This window comes from Astatotilapia calliptera, chromosome 15 (genome assembly GCF_900246225.1).
Source record: "Astatotilapia calliptera chromosome 15, fAstCal1.2, whole genome shotgun sequence".
In the NCBI taxonomy this organism is placed as follows: Eukaryota; Metazoa; Chordata; class Actinopteri; order Cichliformes; family Cichlidae; genus Astatotilapia; species Astatotilapia calliptera.
In genome coordinates this window covers 23,032,739-23,047,388 of record NC_039316.1, presented here as the reverse complement: position 1 = coordinate 23,047,388, position 14,650 = coordinate 23,032,739, and the positions used below count along the sequence as shown (strand labels likewise).

The following is a 14,650-nucleotide window of genomic DNA, read 5'->3' as shown; positions in this document are numbered from 1 at the left end:
TTTGGGGTTTTTATTACAGATTTTGGAATCTCTACACAATCACAATGAAGATTATCTTCTATCCATAAAGCTTTAATCCTGAACACCGAATTAATTACATCTAAAATGATTACATAAGACAGACACCAACTCAGCAGTACGGGCAGCTTCTAGCAGGGACGCACACACACACACACACGCACGCACGCACACACACACACACACACACACACACACGCACACACACACACACACCCCTTGCATTCGGCTCAGCAAGAGAAACTGCGTTGACAGCACTAGAGCTTGCTTCAACATGTGCTGTGATTATACCATAAAAATAAACTGACCTCAGGTGTACAGCAGCCACCACACAAGTAAACTCATTAAATGCATCCATCTCCCCCACAAGTTGTGAAGCTGGCTAATTTTTTACTATAAACGTATTTAAGTTTGAAAATCTTATAAACCTTACCTGAATATTATTTAAAAGAGACATTAAACCGAGAAAGTGTTGTTTTGTTGTTGTTGTTTTTTTAGCCTGTGGGACAGTTTTCCACCTACATACACATCCTAATGAATCTGGACCCATATTGGGTTTTTTTTGTGTATGGCAGTTTTTATTTATATTAAATGCAAATCAGTGCTTTCTGTTTATCTTCAAATAGTGCAAGTGTTTTAGCCTTTTCTAGAAGCAGTACTTTTTGGAAGGGAAAACAAAAACAAAAAGAACCAGTGTATTTTGAAACCTAATTTCCATCGATGAAGGAAAAACATTCAAATGAACAAAAAAGTAAGCGAAACGTAGAAGGGAGACACAATATAGAAGACCCCACTAAGTCAGAGAACAAAGGCTTTGAAGAAAGTGAAGACTCGAGACAAAAACAGCAACAACAAAACAGACGAAGGAACCACAAGAGGCGCTTCAGGTAGACACAAACTCAGACTTTTGTCTTTTAGAATTTTCCATAAAAGCCATCAGAATATGAATCAATGTCTTCTAAACTTTTGAACACTAAAGTTAAACCTGTGGTTAAAGCTTTTATTGACTGTGTTCCAGTCTACCCAACATTTTCAGCAAAGTGAAGTGAGCTAGAAGGAGCTGGTGACAGTGAGGTGCTGTCTCAGGCATACCTAGTAACATTAGCTTCTTACTTCATAAATCCTCTGTTAACTTGTGTTTTCTTCAATTTAAACCAAGCAGAGAGGAAGGCTGCTTATCCAACAGTATGCTGAGTAAAATGCCATGTGGCAGAAGTAGGATGGATTTATGCACCGAGTGAAAAGGCCATAACAGGAAAGTAATATCGGATGGAGATCTGTGTTCAGTGCCAAATTTGGAGGGAAATGTCCAAAAAAAAAAAAAAAAGTATTTTGATATGTGGAGCAAAGCTGTGAGCAATGTGGAGAAATGGGAACATAAAGAAGGATGCGAGCAAAGACGGAGTGCAACCGTACCTCTGTCCTCTGGCCTGACCAGATGAGGCTTCTTGTCAGCACTCGGGATCTCCGGCTTAAGAGCTGAAAAACGAAACATGGTCCGCACAAGAGTCACCTCGTCTGTCTGACGCGACTGACTTGAGACTCACACAACAGATAGGAAGACACTTTCTCAAGTAAACACAACAAAGCACTGACACAAATACACTATCCTCTACCAGACACTTCCAGGCGGGTATGAAATTAGCACAGAATTGCCAGATGACTATTACACTGTGTATGTATTGGTGGGTGCACACCAGTGTGGTTTGGTTATGTTTAACATCTACACATTAAGAAAAAAAAAATCTCTACACTGACAGGAACTCATGCGCGCGCACACACACACACACACACACACACACACACACACACACACACACACACAATGGCAGAGGAGCCAATCCTTTTTGGATTTTAATCTACTTTCTACCATGTGTATATATACACTTCTTTTTTTTATGAGTTGCTACAGTTACAGGATCCCAGCATGTACACAGGTGCACTCAATGGGACATGATGATGGAAATATCCTGAGTACACAGCTGTTTCTTTTGCGTCCTTGATGATATTTCAGCAATGAAACAGCACAGACGCTGGCTATAAAGAAGGATTGAAACCAAAGAATTAACAGATTATTCTAACAATAATCTATATATTTTTTCCAAACAGTAATATTAATGCACTTTATATTTTTGAGGCGGTGTAGAATAAATGTAAACACCTACTAATTCTACTTAAGAAATGAGCTGCTCAATAGCAAGACATTTAAAGTAAGAAGCCCGTTTTCACACTTCCCACTGACTTGAGAGCAGATAATAAGACAAAGAGGTTAAACTGCTCCTTACCCGTGCTTTTAGATGGTGGAGGCGGTTTCTTCGGTTTCTGACAGGAAGACAAAAGTAGAGAGTTAATAAATGTTAGTGTGAGGATGACACAACAAAGTGATTAACTTTATTTAAAAAAAAAAAAAGCAAAAAAAAAAAAAAGCAGGAGTTAAGGAGAAAGGTACAAATTCGGTTTGGTCTAAACAAAGATTAAATTTGTTGCACTAGATTCAGTCCTGCAGTGAAATGTTGTGATTGTCTTCTTATATTAGGAGAGCAACACAGGCAGTTTAAATATTTTGTCATTTTACAGCACAGCCCTCTTCGATTACAACTCAATATATTAATTCAATGAAGATTAACCACGAGTCTGACTGTCTAACATGAGTAACGCCAACACAAGTCAATATATAAGACCTACATTTTAAAGGCCTTACAATGCTGGTTTCAACCATTATTAACAGACGTACACAAAGTATTTCACTAATTAAAAAAAAATAAAATAAAAAAAAATGACGAGGTTCCATCTGCTATGAAACGGGGTGAAATAGGGTGGGAGGAGAGGCAAAGTACAGCGAGTGTCACCCGAAACCAACCCGGGCACTGGAGTATCACACTGGACGCATTTAGCACTTAGCAGGTTTACTTGCTCAGACATGTAGGTGTTGGCTGCTACTTTCAAAATGCTAAAGGTTATTGGTGTTTACAGACACAGACTTAAAAAGGTTTCTCTTTATATTAATACTGTGTCTCTCATCTAACTGTTCCCAACAATAAACTTTGGCATAATTATGACAATAATGCCTGTACGGGCAATATTTCAGTACAAGATTCGCCAGCTGACTTGTGCTGCATTAGTTAGACTGCCGCTTTGTGACATTTAATAGCTTAGGCACTGGTACCCTAATACCCATTAATAAAATCTATTTCCATAAAAATATTATGGTCAGCAGTGATGGGCTTACAGCATTCATTGAGTGAGTTATTTACTGTCCAGTCATGTTATATAACCCTAACATGACAAACACAAAAGCAGTTCTCAAAATGAATGGGGTATATATCTTTTTTTCCCCGCTTTCTTTTTTTTTTGCAAATACACACCAACATCTCTGGAAAACACTTTTAATTACTCATCAGCATTACAGTAAATCTTATATACAAAGGTGTATATATGTATTGTATTGTTCCAGTTGACATTAAAGTGTGAGAGCGGGTGGCTGAAATATGTTCAGGACTTCTCTTGTTGTGTTATTTCAACATGTGCAGTTAAAGACGATTCTACCTCCCACAAATTAAATAAAAACTGATTTCATCCCAGCAATTCACATCTAAAGTAAGAGTCAAATATGGAAGCGGAGAAGGGATTATGGAGGGATTTGAGGGCACGCATGTTACATGTCAATGATAAAAGTCACACAGTGGCTCTTTTCCCAAGATTTTTATAGATTCAGTGAACGTAACAGGCTTTTATGTGTGTGTCTGATTTATAATACAGTCATGTTAAAAAAAAGAAAGAAGACACACACACCCACAACCTCACCCTGAGCATTTCAGTCAGATTGAGGTCTGGACTTTGGGCCACTGCAACACCTGGAGTCTTTCCTTTCCATTATAGATTTGCTGCTGTGCTTGGGATTATTGTTCCTGTGCAAAGCAAAGCTTTAATTGTCAGATGACTTCACTCACTCATTCATGAATATTTAACACATTAAGGCCTGATTTAGATTTAGGGAATCTTTTTAATTGTTGCAGGCTGCGTTGACCCGATATGTAATTACATTTCTTGGTGTGTGTGTGTCATAGGTTTGCTGCTGAAGCATAAATCAGGTGTAACAGAGGCCTGTAGAGTCTGAGCTGTAATTCTTGGTCACTCTTGTTTCACATGACTGTATATCTAAAGATATGGTTCAATCATCAGCATGATCCATGATTATAACTCACCTTTATGTGTATTTAAGAAAAACAAAACTAGAATTAAATGAAACTATTAATAAAAAAAACACAATTCCTTATACAAAGACTTCGCTTGCAGAATTTTGAACACAGTAACAAATCAGGTCGATTTCTAGCTAACCAGCTAAAAATAAATAAAGAAAAAACAACTATATGTGCTGCTAAAGATTTATCGGGGAACACAATATATGATCCTGGAAGAATAAACAACATTTTTAGGGATTTCTATGAAACTTTATACTCACCACAAATAAACCCATCTAAAAATGAAATTGATCTGTTTCTTGACAACGTAACTCTTCCAAAATTACTAGACAGTCAAGCAATGGAACTGGATTCGCCACTGACGCCAAGTGAACTCCAGGAAGCCCTGATAAGTATGCCCAATAATAAGGCTCCAGGTCCAGACGGCTTCCCTGCAGAATTCTACAAAGAATTCTGGACAATTTTGGCACCAGTATTCCACAGCATGTTGCAGGAAATCGAGGAAAAGGGCAGACTACCACCAAATATGAATTCTGCCAACATTAGTCTCCTGCTAAAACCAGGCAAAGACCCTTTATTTCCCTCAAGCTATCGTCCAATTTCTCTTTTAAATGTAGACCTTAAAATAATCTGCAAAGCTCTCTCAAAGAGATTAGAGAAAATGACCCCCCTCTTAATTCATCCTGACCAAACTGGTTTCATAAAAGGTCGGCACTCCTCAACAAACACTCGTAGATTACTTAATTTAATAGACTACTCATACGATAAAAACATCGAAACCATAATATTATCTCTAGATGCAGAAAAAGCATTTGACAGAGTTAATTGGAAATTTTTATTCGCAACTTTACACAAATTTGGTTTTGGAAACTCTTTCATAAACTGGATAAGAATATTATACAATTCCCCAACGGCTCGTATCAGAACAAATGACCAGACATCCTCCAGCTTCTGTCTCCTGAGGGGCACCAGACAGGGATGCCCACTCTCCCCTTCACTTTTTGCAATTTTTATCGAACCTCTAGCAGCAGCATTTAGACAGGCTACAACAATTAAGGGCATAAAATGTAAGAACATAGAACATAAAATCAGTCTCTATGCGGATGATGTGTTGCTTTTTCTGCAAAACACACAAACCAACCTCTCTGAGGTAATTACTTTAATAAACTGGTTTTCAAGAGTTTCAGATTATTCAATTAACTGGCCAAAATCTACAGTTCTCCCCATTAACTGCTCCTTCCATAATTCTTCCTCTGCCCTACTGCAATCCGGAAATATTAAATATTTAGGTATTAATGTCTCTCCTAAGCTTTCAGACTTAACTAAACTAAACCACATCCCACTTCTAAAGAAAGTAGAAGGCGATCTGACTAGATGGAAATCTTTACCCATATCACTCATGGGAAGGGTCGCCACTATAAAAATGATGATCTTGCCAAAAATAAATTACTTATTTTTGATGATCCCTAACAAACCATCACAAGATTGGTTCAGATCTCTGGATTCATATATTTCCAAATTCCTTTGGAAAGATAAACCCCCGCGTATTAGCTTAAAAACGCTACAAAGAACCAAGGATAGAGGAGGATTAGATCTGCCTAATTTTCACCAATACTTCTTAGCCAACAGGCTTCAGTTCATCTCAGAATGGTTAAAACATACCTTCTTAGTTGAGCCCTGGCTAGATGTTGAACAGGCACTATGCAAGGATCTAGAGATTTCAGACCTACCATTTATTAGCTCAAACATCAAAAGACATGAATGCTTTAAAAGTATCAACATCAGCTTTTCTCTAACAGCATGGTGGGAGTTTCTAAAAATAACGGAGTCTTCATTAATCCCATGCAAACGTACACCTATCTGGAATAACCCTGACATATTACAAAACAATAATATGATTAATTTCCCAGAATGGAGTTGTAAAGGAATTAAATACTTAGAACATATATTAGAGGGAACAGAATTTATTCCATTTGACAGACTAGTTGCACAATATGGGATCAACAAGACAAGGTTTTTAGAATATCAACAAATTAAATCCATAGTAAAAAAGAAATTTAACCTCAGTCAAGTTGAATTACAAACACCACTAAGTGCGGCACATTTTCTTACTCTTAAATCCCCCAAATTATTATCTAAAATATACAGAACACTCTCTAAATTAGATGAATCAATATCCCTTCCTAATGCAAAGTGGGAAGCAGATTTATCAGTCAACCTAGACCAAAACTTCTGGTCTCAGATTTGCTTAAAAACTTTTAAATTAATTAAAAATCCCAGTCTGCAATTAATACAATACAAAATACTTCATAGAGTGCACTATACAGGTCATCGGATGTTCAAGATGGGCTTTACATCTTCCAACAACTGCTCACACTGTCAAGGCAATACACCAGACAATTACATCCACGCTCTTTGGTTCTGTCCACCAGTGCAAAAGTTTTGGCGCGAGATATGTGAATACTTATCAAAGTGTCTGAAATGTAACATTCCAACTTCCCCCTTAGTGTGTCTACTGGGCAGCTTAGATAATGTCACTTCAGAAAAGAATATAGCCCATATGATCTTCACTGCCCTATGCATAGCCAAGAAAACAGTCCTCATGAACTGGAAAAATAAAAATAATCTTAATTCTAACCAATACAGAAATTATCTATTAGATTACATTAGTCTTGACACAGCCTCTGCCACCACATTAGATCAATTGCTCTGGGCCCCTTTTATCAGCTCCATCACCTAGTGGGGGTGGGGGGTCATAGTTTGGTCCCGCCTTCACTGTTGTGATTGGTGAGGGGGTAGGGACAGGCTTAGGGCGTCGGGGGGTTCCCCGGAGGCATCTTCCTTGGGGGGCTCAACCCGGGGTAGCGGTCACGTCCGGTTGGGGGCTCTGTTGGCTCTCAGGTGACTGTTTCCTCGCGGCTGCGTGCAGCGGGGCTAGGGGAGGGTCTGTGCTGACGGACGTGGGTTACTGACCTGGCAACCTGGCTGCCCCTGGGTGGGTCCGGGATGGGCGTGAGGTTCTGGGGGCGCTCCGTCTCTGGGCTGGGGCCCGGGCCGGGCCTCGGGGGCTTGGGTCCTGGTTGGTGTGTTGCCGGGGTTGTGGGCGGGTGGGTGCATGGGGGCCCGGCCCTGGAGCAGGGTGCCGCCGGTGCGTCGAGCCGCCTGGGGGGCTCTTCAACTGGTGGGGGGGATGGTCACATCTTGCAGGAGCTTTCTTCTCTTCAGGAACTCTCTGCAGAAGGGGGAGATACAGGAGAGGTGGAGGAAGATCTCAGCCTGGGCGTTTACCGTCTTATGTAGTCTGGAAGATGTGTGGATGGTGGGGTGGGTGCAGTTTTCTCTGTGGTGGGGTTGGGTGGACTGTCCAGGGCTCTGTGGAGCCGGAGGGCGCTACTGCACTGGGCCCCGGTCTGATGGGCCTGGGCCCCCCTTCCCTGGCGGGTCGCGAAGGGTGGGAGTGCCTACTGGGGTCAGCGGGGGAGCTGGCCCCAGGGAGGGGTTACCTGCCCCTCCCTTCCTTCCCTCCCCATCTCCAGCTGCCTCCCTCTTCCCGCTCCTCCACAACCACCCACACATGCAGGGCCTTGGAGTGGGGGTATGTCACCTGGCTGCCTCTGCCTCAATTTTATCCCACAACTTAGACATTCACATTATTCACACTCTCATTACACATACATATAGGATCTTGGGGGTGGGCACAATCACGGAGTCCAAATTACCATCAGGGTGTATACCTCACCCCTGACGTCGTTGCCCACCTCTCAATTTTAAATACACTTAGTCATTGAGGGCCAGCAGGAGGGACTATGCGCTTACCTGCTGCTCCTTGGCAGGTAGCTCCATGCCCTCCTGGGTTTTAATTGCACCTTAGAACACATATGCATCAACACTACAATGAGCGGGTGGAGGGAGGTTTGGAGTCTTCTCCCACCCCCATTCTCTGCGGCCTGCTGGAGCGGGAGGGCTAGTAGGAGGAGTTGGCCGTCCGACTGCGGTCTGGGGTGTGGGGCCTCCCTGCTGCTGCGGAGTCGGGGTGGTCTGCCTCTCCCCACCGCAGGGAAAAGGGTAACACCACCTGGGTCTGGGTGCAATTCCCCCCTCCAGGGGCAAGGGTACCTAGACCCGGTTTGTAGAGTACGCTTGGGGAGTGTGATTGTGTGTACAGCGTCTCTTTATGTCTGTCTCCACGTTGGTTGAGTGTGGAGTGAGTGCATATGAGAGCATGAGGGTGGGAATGGATGTTTGTGTCTGTGTGTGCCTGTATGTCTGTGTCTATATGTCAGGTTGGGTATCAGACGCCACCTCTCTGGGGACACCTCAGGCCCTCCAAGGTTTGGAGGCCTATCTCCACCCACCACCACTTCCCCTGCCGGTGGCGGACTCCCTCAGGTGTCGGTGTGTTGGTGGTTCTTTGTGTCTGGGGGTGGGCGTCCGGGTACACACCGGCTCACTCCTTGGCGGCCGCTTGTCGGGGCCTGGGGCTCGCTCGGGCCCCTTTGGAGGTGGGGTGCCCCCGGCCTCTCGGCCTGGGGCTCGGTCACTCAGGCACAGCTGGGGGCCGGCGGAGCTCACGGGCGCGTCACTGCAACTCCCCCTGACTTCTGCTCCGCGGCTGCTGGGCGAGCCCTCATCTGGGACTCTCCTCAGCTCTTACTGGAACAGTGGCGCGGCTGCCCCTCTGTTGGTCTTCCATGGTCTCTTGTGTTCTGGGGGCCTCTGGATGTCTAGAGTTTTGATCTCCTCCATACCCGCTTCACACCCTGGAGGACGGGGCTGTGGCCCCCCCACACTCCCTAGCAGATCATTACATGGAGAAACCTTTGGAATGCAAGCATGCTGATCCACACAGGTATGCACACATGGGTATTCACAGACGCGGACTAAAGCTTTCTTGGTTGCTGCCTCAAAGCACACTGTGCGCTGTCTATCTTGCGTGCTGCACAATATCGTTTATTATTTAGTAAATATTGATATCTATGACTAGCTAGTTTATTGTGATGGTGCTTTGTTTTCTCTATTATTATGTTGCTCTTTGTTGTTTGCTGTCTCCTCTGTTTGTTTTTTTTTGTTTGTTTGTTTTTTTTTTCTCTCCATACAGGTGACCCAGGAGTTCTTTTTTTTTTTTCCTCTCTCTCTTCCCCCCTCTTCTCACCGTCTCTTCTCCCCTTTGGTTTTCTTTCTTTCTCTCCCCCTCTTTCTCTCATTCATTCCCCCTGTCCTATTTATTAAAAAAAAAAAAAAAAAAAAAAAAATGACAAAGGATGAACTGAAGCTCTGCCATCACGTAATGTCGCATACTGCTGTTTCTGATGTCATTAAAAAAAATAAAAATAAAACAAAAAACAAAACACGAGTCATAAGTGCAATAAAATAATCTATTAAGTGGGGGAAAAAATCCGGACTGCAAGAACAAGCAAACAAACCTAGTCTATCTTTTTATAGATCAACGTTGTTCATGTGAACAAAAAAGGTAAAGATGTCATTTTAATGCAACAACGCATAGCAATGACTTTTTCCTGTGCATATATGCATTTTCACTTGTACCGAGCAAACAGGCTTTGTGGTACAGATCATGCAGCAACAAGCAGCACACAGCAACAGTTTGAAATGTAAAACAGAAATAGTTTTAAATATATCAGTGCAGTTCTGCTATTTCACTTCTGCTTTCCTCTGTTTCTGCGATTCAAGATTTGAATAGTTGTGCGGGGACTTTGAATTTAAAATGTGCTCCACAAAGCAGGAGCCAGAAGGTGGGGCCACAAAATGTAAGGGCATAATGTAAATCAACAAAACACCAATGAGCACCAAAATACAAGAATAAAACAGTAAAGAATAATAAAAGCCAAAAGTTGAAACCCGTAAATAACAAGGAATTAAAATTAAATAATAAAGGTGAGCAGCAGACCTGTGAGCGAGAAAACACCAAAACTGAAAGCAAAAATTAAATCAAATGACTCAAAACAAATCAAATTTGCACCGATTGATCTCCTATAGTAATCACTGAATGTGGCCATGGATGATAAGCATACAGGGGGTACAGAATTATTAGGCAAATTAGTATTTTGTCCACATCATCCTCTTCATGCATGTTGTCTTACTCCAAGCTGTAAAGGCTCGAAAGCCTACTACCAATTAAGCATATTAGGTGATGTGCATCTCTGTAATGAGAAGGGGTGTGGTCTAATGACATCAACACCCTATATCAGGTGTGCATAATTATTAGGCAACGTCCTTTCCTTTGGCAAAATGGGTCAAAAGAAGGACTTGACAGGCTCAGAAAAGTCAAAAATAGTGAGATATCTTGCAGAGGGATGCAGCAGTCTCAAAATTGCAAAGCTTCTGAAGCGTGATCATCGAACAATCAAGCATTTCATTCAAAATAGTCAACAGGGCCGCAAGATGCCACTTGCCACCAGTTTGGCCATATTTCAGAGCTGCAACATCACTGGAGTGCCCAAAAGCACAAGGTGTGCAATACTCATGGCCAAGGTAAGAAAGGCTGAAAGACAACCACCACTGAACAAGACACACAAGCTGAAACGTCAAGACTGGGCCAAGAAATATCTCAAGACTGATTTTTCTAAGGTTTTATGGACTGATGAAATGAGAGTGAGTCTTGATGGGCCAGATGGATGGGCCCGTGGCTGGATTGGTAAAGGGCAGAGAGCTCCAGTCCGACTCAGACGCCAGCAAGGTGAGGTGGAGTACTGGTTTGGGCTGGTATCATCAAAGATGAGCTTGTGGGGCCTTTTCGGGTTGAGGATGGAGTCAAGCTCAACTCCCAGTCCTACTGCCAGTTTCTAGAAGACACCTTCTTCAAGCAGTGGTACAGGAAGAAGTCTGCATCCTTCAAGATGAACATGATTTTCATGCAGGACAATGCTCCATCACACGCGTCCAAGTACTCCACAGCATGGCTGGCAAGAAAGGGTATAAAAGAAGAAAAACTAATGACATGGCCTCCTTGTTCACCTGATCTGAACCCCATTGAGAACCTGTGGTCCATCATCAAATGTGAGATTTACAAGGAGGGAAAACAGTACACCTCTCTGAACAGTGTCTGGGAGGCTGTGGTTGCTGCTGCACGCAATGTTGATGGTGAACAGATCAAAACACTGACAGAATCCATGGATGGCAGGCTTTTGAGTGTCCTTGCAAAGAAAGGTGGCTATATTGGTCGCTGATTTGTTTTTGTTTTGTTTTTGAATGTCAGAAATGTATATTTGTGAATGTGGAGATGTTATATTGGTTTCACTGGTAAAAATAAATAATTGAAATGGGTATATATTTGTTTTTTGTTAAGTTGCCTAATAATTATGCACAGTAATAGTCACCTGCACACACAGATATCCCCCTAAAATAGCTAAAACTAAAAACAAACTAAAAACTACTTCCAAAAACATTCAGCTTTGATATTAATGAGTTTTTTGGATTCATTGAGAACATGGTTATTGTTCAGTAATAAAATTATTCCTCAAAAATACAACTTGCCTAATAATTCTGCACTCCCTGTAGTGTAACTTAAATAGCATCCTTTCACAACAACAGAAAATTTGATGTGAATTCCTCAAGAAAGTGTATCTCAGAATGTTGATCCCTGCAGTATTTGACAGAAACACAGATCTAAAAATCTCTCATCAGCAAGGACTGTCAACAGTGGGGAGGAAGACCACCCTTTCAACAAGAAGAGACCAGTAGTAGTCACCTGCTGCCACTGTTTGGGACGGTGAGAGGAAAGTTAAGAGAAAAGGAGGAACATAATCCTGTTTTCCATCACAGGAACTATGATAGCTGCACCCATCCTTTACATACAGGCAGCTAAGGATGAAAAGAAGTGCTTGTGAATAGTTCAGGTACTCTGGATGCTTACCTCTTCTGCCTCTGGCTTTGGTGATGATTTGATGGACCCTATTGATGTGGGAGCCTGAACAAGAACAGAAATCTGCTAGAAAGTCACTCCAACAGCTTTCTCTGATGAGATCAATCAGTCAGACTTTCACACTATTTTACACAACCTGACGGACTGTTTAAAAACTGCTCCACTGATCTCAAAAGGCTCCTTTGTACTGTAAAAAGCATTTGGACGACACCAACAGTTACTTGCTGCATTTGGGACATGGGAAATTTAATCCGACTTTGAGCTCCATAAAACTAATTGGTAGATGTAAGATACAGTACGCCATATGTCAAAACTGGGATTGAGTGAGCAGTGTGAAGCAGGGAGTCCTTATCTAAACCTCTGCGTTTAATTTCATGGGTAGGAAAGACCAAAAGATTTTCACACTAAAAACTAAATAAAATGTAAGAACGCTGCAGAGTTTACTACACAGCTGGGGATCAAACTGTGTAGAAAGAGCAAATCCTGAACTGCACATTCAGGAGATTTTTTGACATGCAGAGACAGATGTGGGAAACACAATGTGGAACGCCAGAGTGGTGATGTTACGCATAGGTGGAGTGGTGATTGCCTGAAAGGTAGGTTTGTACAGGAATCGAAGCATAAATAGTGCAAAGTTTTTGTTTTACCCCAGGCTACATCAAGCTGAACTGAGCAGATGAGGGCAAGAATTAAAACACAGCAACAGGAACTAGAAGCCAGGAAATTTATAAAAAAGAAAAAGAAAAAAAAGAATGTGTGTGGATTAAACAATTCACTTTGGAAAGTCTCCTGGAGTCCACTGAAAGCATCCAAAGGATGAAACCAAACTGCAATGTTTTCCTTAAGAGGAGTTTAGATGACTTAATCTATACATCTAACCATCATAGTGACTTTGCAAAGGAACTGAACAAGACTTCAGGACACAAGAGCTAAAAACAGTTTTAGAGTTGCACATGGAGATTACCTCAAATGATACGGAGACCACCACAGTGCTACATCCCTGTGGGGCTCATTCTCATGCGCAGCATTAACGTGCTGTCAGTCACCAGAATGTGATTTTCCTAAGTGTCCTGATAAGCTGATGAAGAGATGAGAGTTTGAATGACATCATATTTACTCCTCCTGATTGGTCCGTGTGAACAGAAAACAAATCAGGACTAAAACATAGTACTGCATAATTTCTTTTTCATTGGTCCAAATCAAATTGAGTTCAGGTTAAAAAACTGAATTAATTTATTGACGTTTGGTTTTAATTTATACGCACAGTATATCCACTGTGACTGGTTAATGGATGAGGGGAATGGAAAGATGATTTTATAGTAGTATATAAACACATGGGGAAGCTCAGCAAAAGGACTGAGTGCATCATGGGAAGTCCCCCAGCAGTCTAAGCCAATAGCAGCATTACTAAGGGATAGCTAAGTGTTAACTGCTCCAGCATGAAGTGAAGGAAGTAAGCCTCTAAGGATCACTCTGGATGTTTCTAAATTTTGCATCACTGCAAATATAAAGAACATATCCTTGTATCTATTTACTCTCATATTTTACACCATGAACACCACCCGCCACACCCTCCTGAGTCTCACGAATCCCTCGGTTAACTTAAAGAACCTATAACAGATGATCTAGTAACGAATGACTGGGAACGTTGACTGTAGACCATAATGAGTTCATTCTGTTCTTTTTCCAATCCCACCTCTTTCTCTGCTTCAGAAATCATGACAACGAAGTTGTCAGGGAAGACGCCTTCTTTGCCTCCGACTTCGCCTCGCCACCAGCCCGGCTCTCCTGTGTCCTGTGACAGAGGCAACAGAAAACAATGAGCGGAGGCTAGCATGACATCACACGTATGTCCAATAAGGCTGTTGTTTTTTCTTTATTTAAAACTAATGTAATCTCCTTTTTGAAAAAAAAAAAAAAAGAAAGAAAGTTTTTTATTACTTTGAAAACTACATAGCCTGAACCCTGACCCTACGCTATCAGGGGTCTTGGCAATAAAGGAGTCAAAGAAAATATGTAAAACAGGACAGGGAAAAACAAAAAGACCAGCTTAAAAAACAAAACAAAACTTAACTCCCTCTACTAATATGTCAAAACTTGTTTTCATTTGAATGCACTTTTCTCGTTTCACCACTAGATGGAGGCAGCTTCCCAAGAATTACAAGAAACCACGTGTTGCTTCCACTTTTCTCTCTTGCAATGCAGCTATAGGGCTGCTATGAACTCCCCACACATAAATAATTACATCCAGTTCTGAGAGCTAGGTTATAAGAGTGTAACTGGTTTGGTACAAGTCCATGCTACAGTATTGTTTGTGCGGTTGGCTGCAAAATGAAAGCAGCAATGTTCATGTTGTAGATGCATAAATGGTAAAAATGGGTGATTTCAGGCAGCATGATGATTTTATAATGTTGCTGTGAAGCAATAACTTGTATGAGGTGCTGAAAACAAAAGCAAAGAACAGTTTGTTTTTTGCCAGGCAACATAACAGTATCATCATACAACAAGCAGAAATGAAATGTTATTATTGCTAAATTACAGTGATATAATG

General features: G+C 41.7%; 1 protein-coding gene across 3 annotated transcripts in view; it reads right to left on the bottom strand.

The window, feature by feature from the left end:
- Nucleotides 1-14,650, bottom strand: part of cd2ap (CD2-associated protein) — a 109,226-nt gene that overhangs the window by 41,080 nt on the left and 53,496 nt on the right. For 2 of the 3 annotated variants that reach the window (XM_026143289.1, XM_026143288.1), the window contains exons 9-12: nucleotides 13,796-13,894; nucleotides 12,091-12,144; nucleotides 2,304-2,340; nucleotides 1,435-1,497 (exon numbers count right to left, since the gene is read on the bottom strand). In XM_026143289.1, the coding sequence (XP_025999074.1) occupies nucleotides 1,435-1,497; nucleotides 2,304-2,340; nucleotides 12,091-12,144; nucleotides 13,796-13,894 (253 nt within the window). The remainder of the gene's footprint in view (nucleotides 1-1,434; nucleotides 1,498-2,303; nucleotides 2,341-12,090; nucleotides 12,145-13,795; nucleotides 13,895-14,650) is intronic. The other variant, XM_026143290.1, reaches the window with a different exon arrangement.